Source organism: Oryzias latipes, chromosome 18 (genome assembly GCF_002234675.1).
Source record: "Oryzias latipes chromosome 18, ASM223467v1".
Taxonomy (NCBI): Eukaryota; Metazoa; Chordata; class Actinopteri; order Beloniformes; family Adrianichthyidae; genus Oryzias; species Oryzias latipes.
In genome coordinates this window covers 10,004,831-10,031,348 of record NC_019876.2, presented here as the reverse complement: position 1 = coordinate 10,031,348, position 26,518 = coordinate 10,004,831, and the positions used below count along the sequence as shown (strand labels likewise).

The window sequence follows — 26,518 nt, the reverse complement described above, 5'->3', positions numbered from 1 at the left end:
AAAGTGCTGCAGTGATAAAAAAAACAAAAAAACAAAAAAAAAGGCACAAAAGTGCAGCAAACTGCATGACAGTAACATTTCAACAATGGTAAGGGGGGAAAAAAACAAGCGCAAAAACAGGTCTGACATCTGACCTAATCTTGAAACATTAAAAATGAGTAGAGTGGATTTTAAAAACATGAGAAAAAAATGATTTTTTTTTTTCAAAATAGAAAAGCCAAAAGAAGCTTCAAGAGTTTCAACAACTTGAAGCAGTTCAAGAATTTTGGCTATGAAATTAGGGGGGAAAAATGATTTTAAAAAAATGATTTTCTCACTCATGAAGGGAGGAAAAACAGTTCCTGCAAAAGCATTCTCCCATCTTTTCTCCTTCCCACTGTCCCGAAGAAAATGTTTTCAAAAAGAAAAATCTGCAATTCCAAAAAAGTGGAAAACTTTGCAGTAGTTTTAAAAAGACAAAAAGACGACAGCTGGGACTGGAAGTAGAAAATGCCATACCATGTGTTGAAATTTAGCAGCATTAAAAAAGAAAAAGAAAAAATCATCGTAATTGTTGTTTCAAAGTCCGCAAAAACCGAAAGAATTGTCCAGCAGGGCTGAAATGATGGCAGTCATTTTAAAGGGTGGCAAAGACGGTAAAGGTAGATATAGGCAAGGTAGTTAGTAGTTCAAGGGTTAGGTTTAGAGGGTTGGAAGCTGAAGTTTTGCCTTAGCAAACACATACCATCCTCCTCCGTGCGGATGAGGTGTGGCAGGCTCTCCGGTCCTGCTCCAACATCTGTGTGAGCAGTGACCGTCACACGGTACTCTGTCCATTTTTCCAAGTTCTCCAAAAGGTACTGGGAGCTTTCTGGGGGGATGTTGGAGATTTGACGGGCAGCTGTATCCTCCCCTTCAGTTGGAGCGTAGCTGACGGTGTACTGCGTTATGATCCCGTTTCGTAATTCCACAGGGGGTGCCCGCCAACTTACCAGGATTTTGGTGGAGCTGGGGCTAGAGCACTTTACTTCTTCAGGCGGGCCTGCAGGTTCTGCTTGGTTTGTTGTTGATTTTTGGAAGCAGGTACAGTTTTTTTATGTTTGTTGAGGCCATTTATTGTGTTGGGTTGGTTGTTTGCAGAGGAGTTTCATTTTTTGGATTTGATTAGGATGGTGATGGCAGAATTGACCAAACAAAGGAGGAAAAAAAAAAAAAGAAAAAAAAAAATACAATGATGAAGAAGCACAAGAACTCATGAGGGTAAAAACAGGGTATTTTTAGATCAATAGAAGCATCGTTAACAAAAAAAAAGATGAAATAAACAAAAGGGACACACTTAATGAGTGAAGGGTGTTGAAATGACAGCTTTACAACGTCTCACCTACCTTTTGTCATGATTTAAAACAAAAGCAAAATAAAAGATAATAAAAATTATATATCCTCATAATTAATTCCTCAGATCCCCTTAATTTGCCAAAATAAAATCTACTTTAAAGGAGAAGAATAAAAAAACTTCTACTACTAAACTAATGTAACAGTCGAGACAAAATTCTTTTGCAAGCAGTTACCAGCAATCCAAAATCATAAAGGTTGATGCTGTCTCTACTTTAAAAAAAGGAAAAAATGTTGCATTTGTCACCAACCTTTCCGAAGCCTGTTGGATGTGGTAAAAGCCTGATTGTACAACAGAGAACTTCCCAAGGAGACATGACTGATTTATTAGATTCCAATAACATTGACATGCACTTTTGCACCGAATGACTAACTTCATACCTACCTGATCTCTTCCTTTCTCTGTTTTAAGTCCTCAGATTTAATAGATATTCATACAAACCGAACAAACTGACCGAAAAGCAGCTTTAAAACAACTTAATTTTACAATTAAGCTTTTTATCTGTTTCTTTTTTGTTCCCATGTTGACATAAATCTGAGGTCTACAGGACAAATATGTCCCCAACTACAAAGAAAGGGCTTTTTTGAGCTCTCCATTATGCTTTTATTTTGAAACTTTTCTCGTTTAAATTAAACTCTAGGGAAAAAAGGGAAATCACACCCTAAAAATATGTGACTGCATTATAGAAAGCTCAATCTAAGGTTTTAAGTGTTTTTCAAGTGTTTTTGGATCATATGCGACATCAGCAGACAAGGCTTTAAAAAAGAGGTCAAAACAAAAGCCAAATCAGACCGTTTAAAAAAAAATAATGATTTTTTTTTTGTAGTGTTTAGAATTTGTAGAACCTTGTCTCCTGACTGTGCAAAGAAAGCTTGATACACTGGCTATACAACTTCTTTAAAGTGAATGCTGCGTTGTCAGGGAGGCGTCGGTACATTTATTTCTTATCCAAAAGTCATCATCACAATTTTCAAATGCATCAAACACATGGCAGAAATATCTAGGCCCAGTAAGGCACTGCTGACATTTTTTGTCACTTTTTTCCAGCGGATGCATCTCATGAAAAGAAAAATGTTTCCAATGCATTTGAAAATGTGTTTTTCTTCCCAAATAGTTAAAGCCCTTTGAGATAAGGAAGAAGACCTACGTGTCTGTGGAGTTTCTGCAGAGATCTCACTGGTGTAAGCTCCAACTCCATGTTTACTACGGGCCGCCAGTCGAAAAGTGTAAGTGGTGAAGGGCTTCAAGTCTTTCAGGAGGTAAGTGGTTGTTGGTTCAAAGCTGATTTGTTTCTGTTGAGAGTTGGACACAATGACAGGATGCACACATCACGTATAAAGGGTCTATGAAAGCAGCCATTTGGCCAAAAAAAGTAATTTTCAAACTATTTATGACTTATTCACAGTTTTGCTATAGATTTTGAAAAATGTGCAGCTCTTTCATTGATGTTAAATAACATGGTTCTAATATTTTTGTCAAACCGTACCTCCTCTTTGTCGTCTCTCTTTCTGTAAATGAGTTCATATCCTGTGACTTGATTTTCTTGTCCAGTCTGTGACGGAGTGTTCCATGAAAGTAGTACACTTGTTTCTGATTTCGCTTCTCCTTTAAAGTCGGTTGGCTGGGAGGGAACTGGAATGAGAATGGAGAAAGCAATTGATTAGAGTCTTTAGTCTGTAACATTTGTTCTCATTTTGATGTTCACCATAACCTGCCATTAAATCCACTGCAACATAGCCTTTTGGAGTAAAACCAATGGATTTACTGTCAAAGTATTTGCATTTAAAAAAACAGTTTGATTAATATTCATAGACCAGGCCCAGTAATCTTTTAATCTATTTTAAAAGCTTTCCCAGTGGTCTCATAGGACTATGCTGTTTTTATCCAAAATAAAATAAAAAAAAACAGTGTCATTTTCTAATAAATAGTTTCTGCAGAGCGGCGGTAGTTCATTAAGTATTTGCCTCTGAGTTGTGGGTGGGATTGTTGGTGATGAGCAACCCCGTCCCCCCTTCCCTACCCCGTTGTGGGATTTTGTGGCAAAACGAGCATTTTATCTATGTCACAAACACTTTCTTTTTCAAACTGAATTTTTCTTTCTGCTCCTGATTCACAATGATTTGAATAAATACATACTCAGAAAAGCTATTTTGAGCTGAATTGTGTTAATATCTGTCCTCCATTATCAGAAATTGAATGTTAAAAATACAATTTTCATCATAGTAGGTGTAATATGTTAAAAAATGAAAACCTGTTAGGTGGTAAATGGATGAACGAGTAAACCCACCTCCAGTTTTGGCGATGATCTGCAGGTCTGGCGAAAGTGGCCCATCGCCCACGGAGGTGTACGCCAAGACCTTGATATTGTACGTCTTGTTTGGGATGAGGCCGTGGATGGTGACAAAGTTCGACCCCCGAACAATCTGCTTCTCCCAAATGTTAACGTGTTGGGTGGGATCCATGGTGTAGTAGACTCTGTACCCCATAATCTGCCCATTGGCCTCCTCTGGTTCATCCCACTGGATAACAGCTGTGGTGGCGCTCATCATGTGACCTCGGACATGCCGTGGCGCTGTGCTGGGTGCCTGCTCAGCTGTTTTGGCCTCAATGCTCTCGCTGGGCGGCCCTCTCCCAATGTTGTTAACCGCCACTACTCGAAACTCATAATCAGAGTAGGGACTAAGGCCGCCCACGCTGTACCTGGTTGTGGCTACTCCATTAATCTCCTTGTACAAATCATCTGAGTACTTGGACTTGTGCTGGATGATGTAGTAGGTAACTGGTTCAGGATTACCAGAGTCCCAAGTCAGTGTTATGCTGGTGGCTGTACGCTCGGTCACAACTGGGATGCCTGGAGCCTTGGGTAACGCTGTGGTGGTAATTATAGCATTAATATTAATAAAAAGCAGTCCATACAGTAAAGACAAGTTTGTTTTCCCCATGTTTAGCCATGTTTTTGTTATACTTTTATTTATCAGTTTAATAATTTAACAGGTAAATCTATGGCTTTAATTCCCCCACATCATGGCACATGCCAAAACATATTAGGGCAATAGATTGTCTCTATATGCCATGTGAAGTAGGCTACTGGGGGAGCTGCTGTCGGATTTTTATATGGTGACTAATATCATCATGTTACGTGTTGCAAAAACAAAGCTGTATGTGTAAGTGTGTGTGTATTTGTGTCTGTCCCCTGTGTGCCCACAAGACCGGTGACAACAATCACGGATGTCGTTTCGGTACACTGCAGAGCAGATATGATTACTTTCAGATAAGTCCTGTGTCTACCGAATACTCAAAGCCTCACTCGGTGCATTTCCTTCTCCCTCCTTCCAACATCTTGCAAGCAGAAACGGTGACCTTGTGGCTCTGCAGTTTCCCAGCTGAGTGATAAACACTTAGCTGTTTTTGAAGTGTGCTTGTGTCTGAGTTGGTTTAAGGAAGCCTCTGGGTTTGAGAAGCGTTTTTAAAAGATCCCCTTTCTTTTGCAAACCTAATACAGAAAAGGAAAAAAAAATCAACAAGCAGTCTTACCTTTTACAGTTATCTGAGCTACAGCCTCTATCACCCCGAGGGTTGACATGGCCACACATGTGTAATTGGCAGACTGTTGGACGTCGGTGAGCTCCAACACGTTCCGTCCAATAGGCATGTCGTCCTCGGGAGTGAGGTCTTCCGCACCCAGCATCCATTTGACATATGGCATAGGAGAGCCAACTGCTACACATGTGATATTAACACTGCCGCCTGGCATGATTTCATTGTCTGTGGGTGGAATGGAGAATCGTGGTGGCACCCGGCGTACTGGTGAAACGGAAAAACATTAGGTACAGTTAGAAATGGGAAAAAGAATCAACTTCCTTTCTGAAAAAAAAAAGTTACATGTACACCGGAAATACTCCCCAAGGAACACAAACTGATTTAAAATAATATTTCTTCAATGGAAATAACAATAATCGCAATTTGAAAGATTAACTGTAACTTTTAAATTATGCAAAATAAAAGTTAGGAAAGACTAATTTAAATTGGTACCTAAGTTTTAGATTGAGTGATAATTGGGTTTACACCAGCACAAGAATCATGCACAACAAACTGCATCAGTACAGATTTACAGAACTGCACAGAGTGCTGGAGAGCCGACAGCACTTCACAGTTGTGTGAGAGGAAACAACTTTAAGGCCGCACTCTTCCAGCTGATGTGAGATAATGTGCCGCATCACATCCTCGCATCACACAGACATATAGATAATAGATTGAATTTGCACAAACAACACAAAGAAAGACTTTTTTTACGTTTGTGTAAATAAAAACACGGGCTGTCAAATGTTATGAATTGGTAATTTGAACTATCTGTCAAGTTGATTTTTCTTGTAAGTAAGCATTTTGTTGTTGCCTTTAATGCCTTACAACTGGTTGAAGAATAATAAAAAGTAGTTTTAGACATGTATCAGCAGATGTGTGCTTTCTTTATGTTGGCGATTTCACTGACGAACAAGATGTCGAAGCTTTTTAAAAGAGCAACAGTAATAGTGGTTCACAGAGCATTAATCTGTCCCTCCGTGCATTTCTTGAATTTACCAGTCAATCTGTGTCTGAGAATGAATCAGAACCACGTGTGCATCATTCAGTGCCTTTCAGCAGGATCGGACAAAGAAAAGCAACACCAGAAGTCTAGATTTATAGAAAATCCATACGGCAAATGGAAGCAAGATCTTCCATTAGCCCAAAACATTTATTTTTCGCATACAAAAAAAAACATGCGTCTTATAATCGCCCAAAATATGGTTTGATATAAGGATGATATATTTTAAATGGATTATTATAAACGGTTGGATGTTATTGTGAAGACGCTAACGTGTAGCGATGTCGGATTTTGTTTTTTTAATTAGCGTGTTCCTAAAAACGTTGGGAGTTAGCGTAGTCAGAGTAACATTTGTTTTAGCTGTATCAGTCTGCTTTTTTATGCATATCAAACAAGATTTGGAGTTACAGGTATTGTGAGTATGGCAACACGGCTAATTCTTCAAACTATTGTGTTACAAACAAGTTCTAGAGTCACTATAAACACAGGTAATAAAGTCTGACCTACACTCAGACTTTTCTCAGCCTTTTTTGTCTCGCTTAATGTGTGTCGCTATAGTGTGGTGCACCTTATATTTGACGTAGCTTTGGCAATAAACTATTCATTCCGGTGTCCCAATTAGAGCGGATAATGTGGCAACTTGCATAATTGAGTGTACAGTAATTTAGGCCCTTTTGTCGACTGTATTATCACATCTAAGACACAGTTCAGATTTACAAAAACATAACATGAGACAGCTTCCAGGCAGTACAGCAAAAAAAAATCTACATTTTCAGAGAAGACATTGAACATTTTGAATTAACTTAAACATTTAAAATCACAGACTCATGGATAGCCTCAAGGCCTGTTATCGAAGGGTAAGAGAGTTCATCATGCATACAAGAATAAAAAAGGGGAAAGGGTGCAGGGTCAGAGGTCAGTTGGAGGACATGCCACACAGTAAATGAAAGGCTTATTCAGAAAGTGCTTGGCTAGCACAAGTTAAACAGCTCAGTGGGACGATGTGGAGGAGGAAGTCGGTGACAGAAAGAGGGCAAAACCAATTCGGTAAAAGCAACAAAAAAAAAAAAAGAACTTATTACATTAAGATTTATTTGGTTCGGAAAAAGTCCATACATACAAAGAAAGCAAACATTTTTGTACAACTTAAAGACAGGATTCAGATCAGACAAGTCAGTGTTTCTGCTAGTGGCATTTTCAATAGATCGGCCGATAATTTAGGTATATTATGACAAAAAACTGCTAAAACAACTTATAAGTCTAAAGCGTTTAAACATTTTTCGCGCCTATTCATTAAGATCATTTTGAAAACAGTAAAAGATCCCATGAGCATATATGTTTTTTTCTGTATTTGGCTACTACACAAGTCTTCCTGCTGCCTACATCTGACTCACAAAGCTCCTCTGTTGAGCAGTCTGCAGCTCTCCAGAGAAGAAATCTAGGGGAACTGCTTGCATTATTAAATACGGTTCTCTCATTCAATATTTAATTAATATCCAATTGAATCACACTCCCCACAGACATAATATTATCCTGCTCATTTGAATCATCATCATCATTACATTTCTCACGACTTCCAGATAACACTTTAAATACATCATTTTTTTTATGGCTTCCCAACATCCTCATCCAAGAGAAAAGCATCATCTCCTGCGAGCAAAATTGTTTTTGCCACTTGACGCTTCACTTTATAGCCCATTTTAAACAAAAGGTTGTTGTTTTATTTGTATTTTTAGATGGTGAAATCATCTCGACTTACTGGCCTGCTGTGCTGCAAAGTCATCAGAAAAACCAAGCAGGAACACTGACAGGGTAAGAGCGGGGTTTGGGGGGTGACTACTTCAAACATTAACGGGTGGACCATGCAAACGGACCGTCAAGGCAAATGCAAATATCGCAACCAACGTTCCCACCTGGAGGATGGAAAAGCATGCACCACCTGCTGGACAGTCAAGCATTCTGACAAGGACCGGGAGCATTCCCAAAGTGAACATGAACATGGATGTAAATCAAAGAACAAAATGATGCTAATTTAAGAAAAAAAAGGAAAAGTCTCTTTCATTTTGTTGACTTAAGACGTCATTATTTCTTGTGATGTAAAAAAAAAAAAGAAAAAAAAGAGAACTTGCTTTTGTTTTGTTCAGAAAGAAAAACACACCAACCTTCTCGTAGCTCTGAGGGATGTAGGGAATTTGATGCAGAACAAAATGAAATAAGGAAAGGAGAAAAACAAGGGAAACACAGAGAGTAAAAAGGCCATGTTTCAGGTGTTTAACTGTTACGCAGACAATTTCGAAGGATCTCGAAAGTGCAGGGAGCTCGGTGTATCTCTCCTTGACACCAAAGTATGGTTTTCCGGGTCAGCTTAGACATAATTATCAAGACACAACATTTAATGTATACAACGTATGTTCTGTGGAGTTTTTGGTTTTATTTTGTTGGCTTGATCTTTAAATTTAATTATTCTTCAGATCAAGCCTGTAAAATGCTGACGAAAAAAAAAACATCAAATCATTAAGATTATAGATCACTAGACTGTACTTCAATACAAACAGCTTGCTTTGTGAACAAAAAAGAAAAAAAAAAACGTTTAAAATAAATTGGACCTGACTGTGCATAAAAAGGAGAAGTTTTTAAAAGCCGTTCTACCAAAAATCAAGATCATTTAGGTATATGAATGACAGATTATTTTTAAAATGTATTTGCTGCTGCTGCTGACATTGTTTTAACTCAGCTCTTGTATGCATACATATAACGTTTTTTTTTTGTTATGTTGTTGTTGTTGTTAGACCACAGATTTTTATTTGAAATCAACAGAAACATTTCAATTATAAAACTTTAGTAATTAGTGGACAATTACAGCAAGCAGTCTTGTCACTAGTGTTAAGGTTTGGGATAAGCAACAGCACAAACCCAAAAGACAAAAAAGAGCAGATAATAAAGGTTCAAATCAGTGCAGGTAAGTCAAGTGCAAGGACCAAAAAATAAATCAAAATCTAAAGCATACTTACAATGAGCTGACAGGAAATTGACCCTGCTGACTTTAATAGACCTGTTTGCACTGTCTATATGTGTTTTTAAACAAAGTATTTCAAAATGTTGACTGAAATTGGTGGTCATGCGTTTCATACCTCTCACATATAGATTAGCTGGTGCAGAATAACGGGTTCCATCGTTGTTGGTCGCCACACATTCATACTTCCCCTGGTCAGACTCTTCGCTCTGCTCTATCTGGAGGGCTCCTGGTAGGGAATAACAAATGAGGCAGCCAAGTGCATGTGGTTAAAGCTGTGTAGACCATACTCAAAAGCAAAGATTAAAAAAAAAAAGAACAGCAAGATAGATTATCTTGAAAGAGGGCCAAATTTGCCTCACTCGTGTAATTTTGCTTTACCCTGGTACAAACTGGTAATTTGAACAGTTTGAGTAGAGTTGTTAAAAAGAAATCTGCATGAGCGAAACACTACATTTGTGCATCTGTTACCGGAGACACTATATTTTAGATCTTATCCTTGAACCATTATCACAGCCTGATCCACTGGTTGGAGTATAATTGAGGCTGTGCAGTGAAACTGTGGGTGTGAAATAGCTGCAACTGATAATCATGCAAGACCGTATAATATAACTTCTTTTGGTTTGTTGAAAAACCAACACACATTTAAAAAAAAGAAAAATGCAACCAAACACACAGAAAAAAGGTATATATACCTATCCTAATTTCTTAATATTTGGTTTACCTTGATGAGGACGGCTTCAGATAAAAAGTTTTAATAAAGCCCAATTTCACGATAAACGCGATTCGCGCGTCTATTTTGATTCCGCTGCCTCTCTTTCGACGCGCGGCAAATTCACTGCTCGACGTGTCTAAAAATATGTTTCTAAACTTGACGTGTGTGGGAGGAGCTACTATCAAAAGTTTTTAGCTTCATTGCTATATGGGAACATGGACTATGTATTTCATTTACAATGCATGTATAATTATTTTTTAAGAGCTCTACAAAAGCATCGGTAAGCACGTCTCCACGTCTGGGTTCATTAGATTATTCAGAGATTTTCCCAGTTCGGTGAGATTCACCATCTACTGCAGGAGTGAAGGGCACTTTCAGTGGTACTTCTGTCTCTCTGTTACCGAGTCTGATGTTTTCCTGCCCCGCATTAGTCAGAGTGGGGTAAAGAATCAAAATAGGAAGACAAATAAAGGAACTGTCTTAATCCAAATAAGAAAAAATATCACAGAGAAAGAGAATGACCAGATTCTCCTCCATAATGGTTTTGGACTCCCCTCGCTGGTTAGATCTTCAACATGCGGAGTTTATGATTGGTTGAAGCGTCTTCTTTGCTAAAGTTTAGATATTTGAACTCTGAAAATGGCGGCTTCAATGTCCGAAATGCTCAAAACACACTGCCGGTCCTCTGACTGATCTGTTCATTGATGTAACATTGAAACTTGATGCCCCCGACGCGCAAATCGCGTTTGATGTGAACATAGCTTAAGAAATACGCTCATCATACTGCCATTGATAGCAAATTATACAATTTCAATCTAAGGAATAGCGCCAAGACTGGCAAAGTACAACATGTCACTGGACTGGTCAATATGAGGATGATCAGTGATAACTGCTTCAGGGAAACATGAATCAAACGAAAAAAGATTTACAGTATAAAAAGCTGCATAAAAGGGGAGGACAATTAAAATAAATGAATTTAGAGATGATAGTTTTAGCATATTCAATCACAAATCAGTTGTAATATTTGGCCTATGGATCAATTTGGAGCTTCACTGGGGTGAAGCAACTAAAAAAAAAGGCAGCATGTGGAAAAAATGTAAAAAAGAAAAAAATGCTGCTTTTACATCTGGGAAAAAATATTGTTGAAGTTTTGTGTGAGGCAAAATCAACATTTAACCCTCTGGAAGAAAAGTTTTGACATGCAAATCTTAGGAAGAAATGTATGTCGACACAACTTACAACCTTCTGACAACCCTTAGCTGAAAAATAAAATGCAATTGTATTAGAAGACAAAATTCAAAATATTGGCCTGAGCCAACAAGAATGCAACCAACCACTGCTTTAGCTTATGAAAGCTACAAAAGACACCCAAAAAATCCACCAATGGGATCAGCAGTGTGGTGTCACATGACCCAAAGAAAAATAGTTGTCTGCATCCACAACTCTCCAGCTCTGTGTCACACGGCAAAAATGAGCCAATCAGGTCCTCGCCAGACTCTACAGTTTGCCTTTTCCCAAACCCTGAAGAAAAAAAGTCAAAAAGTAAAATAGCTTTCAAACCCAAGAAAAGTAAGAAAAATAGGTGAAAGAGAAAAAAAAGCACCGTAGAAACTTTATTAAAAAAGTGGTTGTTTGGGCTTTTTTGTAGAGTAACAGGAGAGGAAAGCAAATAGAAGAAATGGAAAAAAAAATAGTTTGCAAAGATAGAAAGATTTCTTTTGGGAGAAAAAAGCAGGAGAGAGGCAATGTTGTCTTCAGCATGTGATTCCACAGCATCTGTGCAACTTTTTTTAGTGCTGAACAAGAACAGCTAAGGGGGAAAAAAGCTTGGTTGTTTTAGTTGGACAAAAAGAGGGACACATGATTTGCTATGGCCAAAAAAGAAAATCAAAATCAACATAAAAAATAGAGTTTTAAAAATAATTGTCATTGGATATGCTTATTTGAGCCAGGGCAAGCATATCACAACTGAGCTAAAAACGCTACTGAAACAACAAAGAAGTTAAAAAAAAAGCATAGACCAAATGATGGAAAACAAATATAGTCAACAAAATATGACAAATAAGAAGGAATGTCGATGCGAATGTGTTGTGATTCGGTCTTTGTAAACAGGACAAAATGGAGGTGATTCGAGTGAATGGATGGCTTGACAGCAAGAATGAATTTGTATTATTTTCATTCTGTGAACGTCAGTTCAGCACTCTTACCTCTTATTGGTGTACCACCTGGGTGGATAATATGAATGCAAATAAGATTAGAAAGAAGAAGCATTAGTACGTGTAGATAGAGGCTGGGGGCTTTGGAAGAAGAGTCAAATTAGATTTAACAGGGTACGTAAAAATAAAGGTACTACAGGAAAGAGAAAGGAGATAGAAAGAGAATAAGAACTTTTCTGTATTTTACTGGCAAAGAAAGACACGATTCATCATAGAAAAAACAAACAAAAAAAAAAGTCATAGGTCAGAGAGTAGAACTTGTACATTCATGTACCACGGGAGGAGGTGCCATTTTGGAAGTGGCTTCTGAAGACCAGCTACTGGAAGGAAAGACTTTTGGTATATAAGGCTAAGGAGCAGACGCTGACCTGAGCTGGTCACCTCCCTAAAGCTCGAGACCTTTCCATACCTAGTCCACACCACGTGTTAAAAGATAGGGTGAGTAGTGGTTGGTCAGTGAGTGAGGAACAAAAATGTGAGGACAGGTCAATAGTTGGGTAAGTATATGAGAGCTCTAAACTAATGTTTAGTGATTGCCTCCAGATTAGGTGGCTACAGCTGATAGAGGAGGGACATTTGAACATTGTGGGGGTGAAGGCAGACTGTGTGTCTGGAGTGGTAGCCCTACAACTAAACTATCTGTTAGTAAAATGCATGCCATGCATTTTAATTGTTGTTGGAACATGGAAATTAGTGGGGGTGATGTGTGCTTTAGAGCTAAGCACTTACCAAAGGATTCTGTTGATTAAAAATACAGAGAGAAGAAAGACAGCATAAGAATAGGATTATATTATTTAAGGAAGTTTAGTTAACAAGGCTTTCTTAACGCTTTAGCAACTCTACGTGAATCAAAGTTGCAGGTTAGAAAGAAGTAAGGTTAGCAGGATGGCTAAACAAAGGACAGCTGTGAAATCCGTGAAGACGAGTGGTCAAACAAACAAGACTTCTTTTTTTCTTTCCATATAAAAGATATATGCTTCTTTTGTTAGCTGGCACATAAAACAGTAAATTAATATAGCAGATTTAGAAAAATATAGTGATTTTAGGGCTTGTGCATTAGTATCCCGGAAATAGCGCTAGAGTCCCATTTTTGCACACATCTGCCAGTTTTTGTTCATGTTGCCATTAATATGGTGGCTGCAAATCTTCCTCACAACTTGAAAAAAGCCCATAACCCTTCTAACACCGGAGCTTTAGCTCCAATGTTGACATTAGTTACTACCGTCACTCTTCAACCGTTTACTCCAGGGGTGTCCAAACTGTCTGCAAGATTTGGTGAGATGAAAACCAAGGAGAGCTCGTAGCTCTGGACTTTCTTCATCCATTTTAATAACATTAAAAACAAATGAATTATTAAATAAGAATTTCATTGCAATGGATTACTTTTCATTTGTTTACATAGAAAACAAATCAATCTTACCATGTTTTTATCAAATTATTGTGGATCTGTCAATTTTTCATGCCATTAATTCCCAGTTAGCTTGTTGTAGTTAGCATATCCTGTCTGCCTATTGATAATGACCTTATTGAAAACACCTACAGTGAGTTGGCATATTAGGAAGACAAAGTTGTATCATGTTTCACTGAAAAAAATATACCAATTTCCACTTGTTCTCAAAACGGTGTCCATAACTGTCAATGTTTTTTTTTTTTTTTTCATTTAAAGTTGACATTGTAGAAATGAGGTAGAAAATGTCACAGCAGGGTTGACATAATAATAAAAAAGACAGTGTTACCAAAGGTTTACAATGGTTTGAAACTTAATTTATCTGAACAAAATCAAGAAATAGTACACGCAGTTTTTAGAAAATGCCAGGGCTGCATATTGTTGATTTCATGAAAGAAGTTTTATGAAAGAAGGCTGTATTTAGCCCATAGGCCAGACTTTGGACATACCTGGTTTACGCAATTAACATAATTTCAGCAGATACTGAAGCTTTGCGCTGATATGCAACACACAAAGATCGCATTAATGGTCCTAAAGTTACGGTAGGTCAAAGAGCATGTGTTATTTAGGTTTTGCTGCGACAAATCCGAGGTTAAAGGGTTAATGGAATTATGCCCTAGCCCCTAAATATTAACATTTTGGGGGCGGGGACTAACGTACAACCACCTGTTAGCAACAAAGCTCTAAGACCATTTGTGGGATTTTAATGCACAAGTACTAAAGTAGTTTCTTGTAAGATGTTGAAATCAAACTCTGGATACTGGAGCAGGTACTGGGGGGTTGCGATACAGGCAAAATAATAAAAAAAATAAAAAGAGACAAAGCTGACATCTTAACACTGAAGCAGGGGCTGTAAAGTCAAAAATCAAGGGGTAACAAAAGCTTGATGAAGGTTTACGCACTGCTGTGGCTAATTAGTGTTCAAAATTATTTATTTTTTTTTCACCTAAAACTGCAGCAAACATTTTAGGAACATTTGTAGGATAATGATGATTTCCTATTTTTAAAGCACGTACACTTGTTAGTGGGTTCTGCATGAAGCCAAGTGTGGAGTATTGTCTTTTAAAGAATGAAGATCATGATTCTTAAAAAACTACTGCACCAATGCAGTGGACGGTGAATGACCAAAAACCAGCAAAATAAGTCATTGTAAAAAGTCACAGGAGTGAGCAATGGGGGCAGACGTTAGCCAGCAAATACAGAAGGGGCAGGACATCCCAACAGGCCATGACAACACTGGAAGACAAAGGGAAACACACACAGACAAAACACAGCGGGGATGTACGTAGAATAAAGGACAGGAAATAGTAGAAAACAATGCCATTACCTAAAAGAAATAAAAGCCAAAAGAGAAGTTAAAATATGGGAAGAAGAGGAAAATGAAAGAACCGAAAAACAGTTGGAGTAATACATCAGATAGAAGAAACAAGAAAGACGGTTTCTTGCTTTGAAACAGAGTTTTCAGCTGAGGAAACCTACCTGATCTGAGCTGTTTAATGCGGCCATTGTTGTTGCTGGTGTTGACAGGGAGAAAGTCTTTGAACCAGGAGATATCTGGGTCAGGGTTGCCGCTGGCAGCACAGAGCATGGTGGCAGTGCGTGTTCGCTCTACCACTTTCAACTGTGGGCCCATGTCTATGGTGGGGAAACCAGGGGGCAGCTGGTCCTCTGGAAAAAGGTAGACATGTTGTAGCAGAGGTCAAACACGAGCACGTTAGTCGCCATGTGAACCATAAACCATAGTGGACAGTAAAAAAAATAAATAAAAGCAACTTAAAGGTCCCACTCCAATCATCTTTTGATCTATTGTTAAAGCGTTCCCAGTGCCAGTTTAACCAAAAATGTGAAAAACCTGTGTGGTTTTCTAGGACATAGTTTCTGTAGAGCGGAGGTGGCTGGCTGGTGGAATAACAAAGACAGTTGTATTTGTTTTGAATACTGAAATAACAGAGCTAGCAGCTCAGTATGGGCTGAGAGATGTTCCTTCACTGGAAGCTGCTCAGGATTACACAAGCCTTTTGAAACAAGGCCAGTAATCTAGCTGCGTCGTATTCTCTGCAGGTTTAAAAGTAGGAACTATAGATGGACCTAAAGAGAAGTATGTCCCATGTTCCTGCAGCTTCTTCACAAAACTAAATGTTGATAAAGTAGTTTGAAGTGGTTTGATGTGAAACTACTCATGTAGCAATGGGGGGGAAAAAGTGCTACAACCACACAGATTCTGCATTGAGAGCTGGAGCTTTGATGCCCTTTGATGATGGCAGGTGGATTTGCTCTGCTGTCTCAGCTGTCTTGTTTCTGCCCGTTTCTTCACAGCTAACCAACTGTCTCACTGCCATCGGAGATACGAATGATAATTCACAGCACACCTTTCTCCAAAACTGTTCTTCTTTAGCAAACCAAAAAGAAGGTGCAGCCTGAAGCAGCTTTGTCTGAAGCTTGTCATTCGAAAGAGAGTATTTTGGGTTTGAGGTTGCTGTTTTCTGAGGGACTGCACATAGGAAAATTTGCACAACATAAAAATGTCTGTGTGCAAAACGCCCCAATCTTTAGCACGAGCAGAAGACCTGCTCAGTCTGAGTGCCAGAGAGGTTCATATGGTGCTTCAAGTCTTCTTTCCCTGCTGTGACATGGCTAATTAATGTCTTCCATTGCTTTTGTAAACACCACCTTTTTGGAAACTCTCTCCTGATTAATTTTTCATGAGGAGTCATTAGTTTGGAAGCAGCTTTGAGATGCCACAGCACTAAACACAACAAAATGAACAAACATGGCCGCCGACCAAGAATGCCTTTGGGTATCTGGCACGAGAAACTACCTCAACGGATAAGACGTTGCAGACGTAAGACTGTTAAAAGTGAGGGATTTCATATTAAACCAAGAAACTTTTCAGTGCAACTGTGTCTCTGCCTGAGAGGATGAACAGCTTTCTGAGCGTTCGAAAAAAGGTGACTCAAACACCAGCATGCATGTTTGTTTTAGTTTGTTTATTGTTGTAAGCACTTATCTATCATTTCACTTGTGTTTCTAGGTTTTTAGTTTAGTTTATTTGAGTTTTAGCTGACCTGCTTAGAGCTCTGTCCTTCTTTTTGTGTATTTTAATTAGCAGGAAAATTGTTCACACCTGCTTTCTGCTTCAAACCCCAAAGCTTTGGTGTATTTATACCATCTGACTTTCACTTAGCCACAGCCAGACCTTGTCTTTCTTCAGACCATCTTACAGGGTCAAGTTTCTTCTTTCCTTTCTTAGGTATGGTCACTTCAGTTTTTTTCCCCTCCAACAACACTGCTTCACTATGCTTGACTCAGAATCCTGTTGGACTCAAACCCCAATAACTGCTAGAACTGGCAGCCAGCTACTTCAAACCATAAAGACACAACCAAGATATAATGAAGAGAAGGGAAGACTGAATGTGAAAACAATTGAAAATAATTAGCTTGGAAATAAAACAATGAAAGCTAAATTGGGACTGCAGAAAGCAAAGCAAAAACAAAACAGTAAATTTAATTAACCAAATAGGAAAAAAACTGAACTAAAGATGCAGATCCGGATAGATGACTTCTAATCATATATAGTGCTTGCATTGACTTCAAACAGGAATAATTTGAGCTGAAAAATATAAGAAACATCTTTCCTCATGCATTCTGAAGGACTGGTATTGTGACTCCTTGACATAATGCTATCTTGTTTTATCTTTTAGTGTGCATTAGGGTAATAGGAGATGCTCCTTCCTTAACCCTTGTGCTATCCAAGGCACTTCAACATTGGGAGTTGGGTCATCTAGACCCACTAGACAGTGCTCTGAACCTTTTTTCTTCAATGATTTGTGATCTTCACTGGTGTCCATGGATTACATGAAATCTTTCCACCTTTATCCACCTTTGTCATGGTAGGGAGAACACGTCAATGTAAGGGTAGGGTCATAGGATAGCACTAGGGTTACGCCTTATTCACATGTACAGGGGTTGACCTGTATGGGTCCTCCAGAGTTTCGGGTTGTCTGGGCTTGTCTGGGGTCGTAGACAGGAGCGGCTGCATCTTAGAGGAAGCGCAGCAGTGTCTTAAAGTTTCTCCGTGATTTTTAATGGACACCTTAAGAGACGTCATGGAAATGGAACTTACCGTTGTTGTGTGTGTGTGGTAAGTGTATCGTTAAGTATTTGTAACGATAATGTAAGTTACACGCACTTATGACGTATAGGTGATGCTGTCATGTGGTATCCTCACTCCACACTCTAGTCATTGATAAGGTGCAGAAACTGGCTCCTTATTGGACGCATGCAAACGCTCAATGGACAGGGTGTGCAGGTGATACAGAGGTTACCGTGGAACGCCCGCACAAACTATGCTCTGACTGTCTAGTTTCCATATTTCTAATGGTCAGCATTGTACCAAATCCCCCTTACTTACCCTTGCATGTTGCATTAGTGTTTGCTATGACTTGTCACCCACTGCAATCCCATGAAAAAATATGCTTAAACATTTTCGCTCTGTGGGGTCACCGAGTGGTCTACGACCTTGATATTTCTTGCAGGTTTGCCCATTTTTAGCAGACAACCCATATCCACACTTAAGGATAGTTATGACTAAAGCATGCAAGTAAAAAGGAAAATATGCAAGTATAAGGTTTCTGCAAGACAAACACCTCCCAATATGTTTATTCCTACAGACAGAACGTGTTAGGGGGTGAGAGTGTACACACAGTAAACTTGTTTTCATCTTTATTCATTTTAGATCATGGTTCCAGATAGGTTGTTCTATTACATCGGCACAATCACATTCATACTATCAGAATGACATTTAAAGTGGCAGCTATGAAAAGCCACAAAGCTTGAAATTCAGAACTACATTTCCATCAAAAGACTAGCGGGAAGTAAAAAAGAAAGGCTGGCTGTAACCATTTATTGCACCTTTCATGTGTTTTTGAAAAAGTAGTTTAATGTGAGGAATGGTGCTTGTCATTCAAGTGGAGAGAGACGGTAAAAAAAAAAAGAGAATGAAATGAATTTATTGTGCAAGAGAGTTTCCTGTCCAAGTTCCCTCCAGCCTGTTCAAGGTCGAACAGACAATTAGCTGATCCTACATGAGTCAAAAGTATACCTGATCAAACACAATAGCCAGAAGCAAGCCTACAAGTGAAGAGGCCTGTTGAATACAGTAATTGGATGTGACGATCCATGCGAACTAAAAAGCAACTCCAGTGAAAAAGGAGTTTATTCTCAAACCGCATTTAGGTGATGATAAACCAGCTTTCCTTTAATATTTCCTCTATAGAGCATTTAAATGCCTCCTTTTCAAAAAGCAAAAAGGTGTGGGATAATACGGAAGAAAAAATGAGATTGTGCTTTTATGCACATTTTTGAAATAAAAACACTTTTGTTAGAAAATCCTTAAACATTTATAAAAAAGGCTAGTGAGCTGAAAAAAAGAATTTTGTTTTCAAGTCCCACTCTGATCGCCTTGTATCTATTTTGAAAACGTCCCAAATGGTCTTTTAATTATGATTATGCAGTTTTTAGCCAAAATGTAATTTTTCTGGGACAGTTTCAACAGAGCGGCAGTAGTTCATCGCAAATTCACCTCTGAGTTGTTGGGGGGGGGGCATTGGTGAGCCCCCCAACACTTCCATCATTCCTTTGTTTACCCGCTCTCCTGCCAGCTTACAGCCCCTCACAGTCTCAGCCTGACATTAGCAGTGCAGCAAAAATGGCAAACAATTTCGAAGCTGTGCGCTCAGACAAAGAAAACAAAGACGTACTGTACATGGATCTGTTTGTCTGCAAATGGTTGCATCTCAATGGAGCAGAGCAGAAAACTTTTGGCCCATCAGTTTACACCACATCAAGCTTTTTCAAACAGCCTTTTTATATCTGCCCCTGAATCCCAACAATTTATATACAGAAATCCTTTTGAGTTTAGTTTTCTTTATGTTTGTCTTTCATCATGAGAAAAATGGACAGAAGTAGTTAAAAACACCAAAAATACTATTTTTATTGGGGTGGGTCTTTCACCAAGCCTGTATTTTTATTATTATTAATAATTTAAACTTTATTTCACCAGGTAACCTATTAAGAACATGTTCTTCTTTACAATAATGACCTCTTGTACAATAACAACCAATTTGACCACAGACAGCTGATGTGACCCCAGGCGGTGCATGTACAATTAATAAGCTATTAGTGGAGTTTACAATGTGCTGCTACGTAGGCTGGAAAACGCAGCTGCTTCCTCAAAAACGATCTTCACATCAGCAGTGTGGTGTGTGAAGCCATGTCTCACCCAGATCTTGTCATTTAGATAATGTAAACAAAAGCCTTGTAACGCTCTCAAGCTGCTTGCAGTTCTTCGCTGTACCCTCATCTATTTCACAGTAAAGTGAATTACCATTGTGACAATAAATAAAAGACAGGAAATTGAAGACATCTGGTGGCTTGAGCTGTGATTAACAACTCCTATCAACAGGGATGCTGCAATATTGTCCTTACAAGGCCAAGATGCTGAAAGGAAATCAGATGAATCACTGTTTAATCACGCAAGCTTTACATTCTTTGAGAACTCGGGAGTATTGACGAAGCTTTAAAAGTACATATTAAAATAATTAATCAAGTAACCTATATGGCCAGACAGAAACCTGGGTTCACATTTTTAGATGATAAAACCAGGTTTTTCCCAGTGCAACGTACTAGCCACGACCCAATGGCATCCTTGAATTACTTGTATGATTATTATAATTTTTTTTTTTTTTTTTTACCAATGTCCTGTTTTATTACATCCATGTGTGGTTAATTTAAAAATCTTAATTTAGGGTAGCTGGGAAGTTTTTAGGCAAACTTTAAAGTAAAGACAAATTAATTTTTGTTTTGCCCAAAAACAAATAGGGCTCCATCAAGCCCCGTCACCCCAGCCAATAAGAGTATGCAGGGATAAAATGAATGAATACAGTTTAGTTTGTGTTAATACAGTTTTCCCAACCCCTTGGACCGGTACCGGTCTGTGGGACACTTGGTACACTGGGACGGTTTTACGTTTTAGCTCACATCCGATTCTGAAGCAAGTTTTTTATTTGGAAAACTACTGGACTCATTCTTGACGAATGTCAAGTCGCTTGGTTACGTGTCAAAATTCCATCCAGTCCTTTCTTAAAGCAGCTCCACCCATAGCTAAATTGAAATCAATGTATTTGAAAAGTTTCTTTTGGCAGAAAAAAAGCCGTTGAGGAAAAGAAAGAAGAAGCTTTAAATTCAAATAAGAAAGAAATCTGCATTTAATAAAAAAACCCAGGACTCTTTACTCCAAATTAGAATTTATTGTGTCAGTTGTTGCCACACACCATAGTAATTATGCATAATAATCAGCAACCAGCTGAACGATGTTACGTGGATGCTGCTAATAAAGTTGCTCAAATTCATGCTTATAATTATATTTAGAAACGACAGGTTTTTGTATGTATTCATTTTTCTGTCACACCTTAAAAGTCCGACGAGGCTTAAGTTGGTGTGTGACCTATAGGTTATAGGGGAAAATCATCTATATCACGTTTTAATGGTTTCCTTTACAAAATCTAGAGTATAAATAAAGTTTAAGGCAGCTGCAGATCTTTTACAGAGGATGGAGATCAACTTTACCCTCAAAAGGTAAGAGAAACTGGATGTTAAAAGGAATTGGACGCCCACTTCAGCCTCGTACAGATCGGTCCATGAAAATATTGTCTGACATTTAACCAGTCTGTGACTCAATACATGCTTCCTTTTTTTTTTTTTTTTTTGGTGAAAGCACATCAAAAACAATGTAACCCTTGTGCTATCCAAGCTGACCCCAACCTTACATTGACGTGTTCTCCCTACCATGACAAAGGTGGATAAAGGTGGAAAGATTTCATGTAATCCATGGACACCAGTGAAGATCACAAATCATTGAAGAAAAAAGGTTCAGAGCACTGTTTAGTGGGTCTAGATGACCCAACTCCCAATGGTAAAGTGCCTAAGATAGCACAAGGGTTAATTAACAAATTAATGTAATAGGTAAAATGGGAAATATTTTTGTGGTTTGGGATTTGACAAAGTAAAATATATATAACATTTGACAAAGGTGTGAACGACTATTTCTTTTCCAATGCCAAAATAAAATATAAATATAATATATATCTGTAAGGCAGGAAAACCTGAAGAGAAAGAAAGATAAAAACAAAAATGGAAGGTTTTTTTTATTTTATTTCAAATACTCTCCTCACCACCTCCTATCCTTGCTGAGGGCTGCAATCTGAAGGACGGGCTAAGACAAGGGCAGTTCCTGCTTTACAGACCCCTACTGTATATTCAACAATGGATCTACACGGTAAATGAGATGGAAGGGAAGAAATGCTGAAGTCACCTTCTAAAGAAATGCTGAGCACTGGTGCTTGATATAAAAAGACTCCAATGACAATTTGCACACATTAGCCACTGCCAGGCTATCAAGTCATACAAGAGTGTGGTGCCAAGCACTGGATGAGAATAAAAAGGACATTGGCTTAAAAAGCACTACAGTGAGCAGATTTTTCCAGATGACATAAGGCCATTGGACACACAGTCACGCCATTAGTAGATTATATCTATTGATCACCCTAACACAACACAAGCCAAAGTAAAATTGTACTTTCCTTGAATGTCAATGAAGTGCTGCTGGAGTGCAAACAGACATTCTGCATCATTTTCTGTCACGCACAAACAGACCCTTGCCTGAGCGAGATCTTTTAACAGTTTCGGTTTAGCGGCGTCTGTTTATGTCTCGCTCGTCATGACAGTTGCATGAATGCACGCCGAGGTGGATGTTTACATGACATCAAACGCGGTTCTGTGCATGGGTCGGGGTTCTTCAGAGGGAAAGACGAGCAGCACATTAGGCCAGGGTGTCAACCTAAGTATGCCACACGCGTTGACTGCTACGTGGCTCTCAGGTCAGACATCAGAATCTAGTGTTTGTTTCTTTGGCTTAAAAAAAACCTTTACTGGGTCAACGAAAACAAGCGCGAGCATCTGTCAGTCTGCATTTTCTTTGCACCGAGTGGCGTTCCAGCAAATCCTAAAGCTTTTGCTAATGTACTTAACCCTACATCTAACAGTGCAGCAAACATTCCTATGCTAGAAAAACATTAATGTTTACTGAAAGCATTCTTCATAAGGACATAGCTCAAAGGAGCAGAAGATGATCTCTGATGACAACAAAAACAGATTGGGTTCCATAAATATTGCAGACAAAAAAAAACTTAAACCTCTGAAGCTGTGGTTTCCAATCGAAGCCATGGAAAACAAAGCTTTCTAGTCACATTCCCACTTGAGTTCTGAGGTTGTTCCACAAGGATTGGATTTGGCCCGACCTTTTTCTCACCGAGTGGAACGAGTCTTTTCACCCAACAGTTGCGGTTATTCTTCTGGGAAAATCCCTGCAGGCCATAATAAGATATATTTTCTGGACCTATTTGAGTGGATACAATCTCCTGAAAGGGGCTGTTACAGGTCACTTGCTGTGGCATGAAGGAGAAAAATATCCGTCAATACATTGTTATTATTGTTGTTCAGTATCCAGAGATGTTGGAAGAGGAATTTAAGGCACTTTTTACTATTTTTTTCTTTTTTCCCACCTCTTTGTACTTAAGGTTATTTTTTTGCCCAGTCTGAAATCTGCTTTTAGTCGCACATTTTCTCATACGACCTCCACCAGGAAAAAAAAAAAAAACAAAAGGAAAAAGGAAAGCCACAAAACATAATCTTTGAAGACAGCAGTGCTTACTTTCCCTAGCAGACTGAATCCAACCTATTTTCCCACCACTACGGTTATACAATCTGAAAAGGAGCCACAATGATTAAAGTGCCTTCCACACTCAAGAAAAATGTGAAAAAGAAGATTAAAAGGGTGTGCTAGTCAACAGCCCTTTTAAAATGTACAAGGAAGACGTTCAAACACCTTTAAACTGACAGTAAGTCCAAACTTGCAACTAATCCAATTCAAAACTCTTCACAGAATTTCCTGTACTATACAGAGGATGTTCAAGATGGGTCTCAGAAACTCAGACATCCACTGAGGCCAGACCCTGACTGGTCCGGCTGCCTCGGCCCTGTCGGTGCCTGACCAGAGCTCTCGCAGGTGGGGGTGCTTGGGGGCAGCGATGGGGTGGGGTTTACAGTATCCCGTCAGTCAAAATGTACAGAATTTTAATTCATGTTCTTTACAGAAAATGAGCAAATGTCAATGAATTTTAGATTTACATTGTTGTTTCACTTTTCTTTTGATATAAACTAAAAACGGGTCCCACATATTAGCAGATTAAGACAAAATTCTTGACCACTAGAAGCTGTTTACCTTTTTTTTTGTTTAAAAAAACCTTTTTGAAGAAGACATCCTCTACAACGGAAAGTTCAGCTCAGCTTCCTTTCCACTGACATATTCAGATTTGGCACAAGAGAGAGAACTGTTAATTATGCTTTTGTTTTCACACAAACAAAATTACTCAACCAAACGTAAGAGCTCTTAACTACCAAAGCAAGGCACCAATTCTGTTTTGTGCCAATTCAATGACGGCATCTGTTCTATTTTCCCCTCTGTCTTTCTCTAATGTTTCACCCCTTTTGCCAATATTAGCAATGATTGTCATGGATCAGCTGGCAGCTGCACCCTCCTCCTCCCCCTTCTGTGTGTTCACCTGTTTCTCTCAGCTGTTTTCAGTTTCCTGATTATGTGGTTTGTTATTTAAGTTTCTGTCCTTGTTGTTTTCAGTGTCGCAGAGTCCTGTTTGTTTGTACAACTGGATGTTTGACTTCTTTGAGATTTCGAGTAAATCTGTGACAGTCTACTTGAGTTCGAGTTTGAGTTCCTCCTTCCTGCGTTTGGGTTCCTTCGGTCACGAGTCGTAACATTACTCTGCGACCATGACCAACCCAACAGGAGGTTCCCAGCTGAGGGACTTACCTGGATCATCGGGTGAAGGAGGCTCCGCCGCCGGTGAAGAGCTGTTGGCCTTGGCTCAGGAGATGCGTGGGTTCATGTCCGGGATGCAACAGCTCCACGATCGTCTCTCCAGGCTGGAGCATGTTCCTTCACCTTCGACCCGACAAACCAGACTGGGCCATCCCGAGCCGTTCGATGGAACAGCTGAGGACTGCCGGGCGTTCATCACCTCGTGTCGCCTCCACTTTGATTTCAACCCCGACGAGTTCCCCTCCGAGCAGAGCAAGGTTGCTTTTGCTTTGAGCTTTCTGACGGGTAGAGCCAAACGATGGGGTTTGGCAGAGTGGGAGCGCGGAGCAGAACTTTGCCGCTCTTTCCGAGCATTTTCAACCCACCTCCTCACTGTGTTCGACCCTACTACACCCCATCGAGCAGCCGCGTCTGAGCTTCTTCGCCTCCAGCAGGGACCGCGCAGCGCCTCTGACTACGCCGTGGAGTTCCGGACCCTGGCCGCCAGCACCCGCTGGGCGGATGAGGCACTCGTGGACGTTTTTCTCCAGGGTCTCTCCAGCGTCCTCAAGGACGAGCTGGCGGCGAGGGAGATTCCAGAGGACCTAGAGGAGCTGATCGATCTGGCAGTTCGTATTGATCGGAGGATGCGGGAACGGGGTCGTGAGCGACGCCGCAACACCAGTCCCCGCCCTCGCCCGCTTCCTCCTGTGAGTGATCCTCCGCTCCGTTCCAGCACTCCTCGCCAGGATTTCGTTCCTTCCCCGGAGCCCATGCAGCTGGGTGCAGGACGTCTGACGCCCGCTGAGCGGCGGCGCCGTATGGGAGCTGGACTTTGTTTGTACTGTGGACGGTCTGGACATTTTGTGCGCGACTGCCCGGGAAACGACAGGGTTCATCAGCAAGGAGGGAACTGGTGAGCCGGATTTCGTCTTTTTCTTCTCCCTCAAGGCCTTCAACTAAGGTCTTAATAAACTATGCAGGAGTTCAGGAAGAGCTTAAGACCTTAATTGACTCTGGTTCAGATGGCGACTTCATTTCTCATGAAGTAATAAAAACACTCAAGATTCCTGTTGAACATTTGGCTCCAGTTTTGCATATTCATGCCATCAATGGGGCAGTTATTCATAAAGTGTCTGCACGTACGGTTGAAATTCATATAACTGTGTCAGGTAACCATACTGAACTGCGGAGATTTTTTGTTGTGGAATCGCTGAAACCACAGGTTATCTTAGGTTTTCCCTGGCTGTGCAGACACACCCCTCATATGGACTGGACTTCAGGACGTGTATTGTCTTGGAGTTCGTTTTGTTTGTTGAACTGTTTAACTGCAGCCACTATTCGCTCCTCAGTCAAGAGACCTTCCCCTGAACCTTTGGATCTTAGCACTGTTCCTACTGAATACCATGACCTTGGTTCTGTGTTCAGCAAGATCCTTGCCAAGTCCCTTCCCCCTCACCGTCCTTATGATTGTGCCATAGATCTTCTGCCAGGAACACATCCACCCAAGGGACATGTATATCCTCTCTCTCGTCCTGAGCAGGAGGCTATGGAGGAATACATCCAGGAGGGTCTCCAGGCTGGCATCATTCGTCCCTCTTCATCTCCTGCAGGAGCAGGATTTTTTTTTGTGGGCAAACGAGACGGGGGGTTGCGTCCTTGCATCGACTACAGGGGGTTGAACTGCATCACTGCTCGGAACACTTACCCCTTACCCCTATTACAGACTGCCTTTGATCAATTAAAGGGGGCCCAGATCTTCACCAAATTGGACCTCCGAAGTGCGTACCACCTTGTCCGTATACGTGAGGGGGATGAGTGGAAGACTGGCTTTAATACCCCTAATGGCCACTTTGAATATTTGGTTATGCCTTTCGGGCTCACAAACGCACCTGCTGTTTTTCAGAGTCTTATTAACGATGTGCTCAAGGACATGTTGAATAAGTTCGTGTTTGTATATCTGGACGATATTTTGATCTTTTCTCCAGATCTCGGGACCCATGTGCAGCACGTCCGAGCCGTACTCCAGCGCCTCCTTGAGAACCACCTGTATTGTAAGGCCGAGAAGTGTGAATTCCACACAACACACACAAAGTTCCTTGGCCATGTGATCTCACCTGGATCAGTTCTCATGGACCAGGACAAAGTGAGGGCCGTTCTGGAGTGGCCTGTTCCTACTGGACGCAAACCAGTTCAGCGATTCCTAGGGTTTGCCAACTTCTACAGGCGGTTCATTAGAA

The 26,518-nt window shown here is 39.9% G+C and overlaps 1 protein-coding gene across 42 annotated transcripts in view; it reads right to left on the bottom strand.

The window, feature by feature from the left end:
• Positions 1-26,518, bottom strand: part of LOC101165843 (receptor-type tyrosine-protein phosphatase delta) — a 496,446-nt gene that overhangs the window by 40,631 nt on the left and 429,297 nt on the right. For 13 of the 42 annotated variants that reach the window (XM_023966287.1, XM_023966285.1, XM_023966296.1 and 10 more), the window contains 10 exons: positions 14,825-15,013; positions 12,628-12,636; positions 11,890-11,907; positions 9,086-9,196; positions 8,117-8,128; positions 4,907-5,176; positions 3,660-4,241; positions 2,859-3,004; positions 2,520-2,664; positions 725-1,030 (listed from right to left, as the gene is read on the bottom strand). In XM_023966287.1, coding sequence (XP_023822055.1) covers positions 725-1,030; positions 2,520-2,664; positions 2,859-3,004; positions 3,660-4,241; positions 4,907-5,176; positions 8,117-8,128; positions 9,086-9,196; positions 11,890-11,907; positions 12,628-12,636; positions 14,825-15,013 — 1,788 coding nt within the window. The remainder of the gene's footprint in view (positions 1-724; positions 1,031-2,519; positions 2,665-2,858; positions 3,005-3,659; positions 4,242-4,906; positions 5,177-8,116; positions 8,129-9,085; positions 9,197-11,889; positions 11,908-12,627; positions 12,637-14,824; positions 15,014-26,518) is intronic. The other 29 variants (XM_023966308.1, XM_023966310.1, XM_023966315.1 and 26 more) reach the window with 11 other exon arrangements.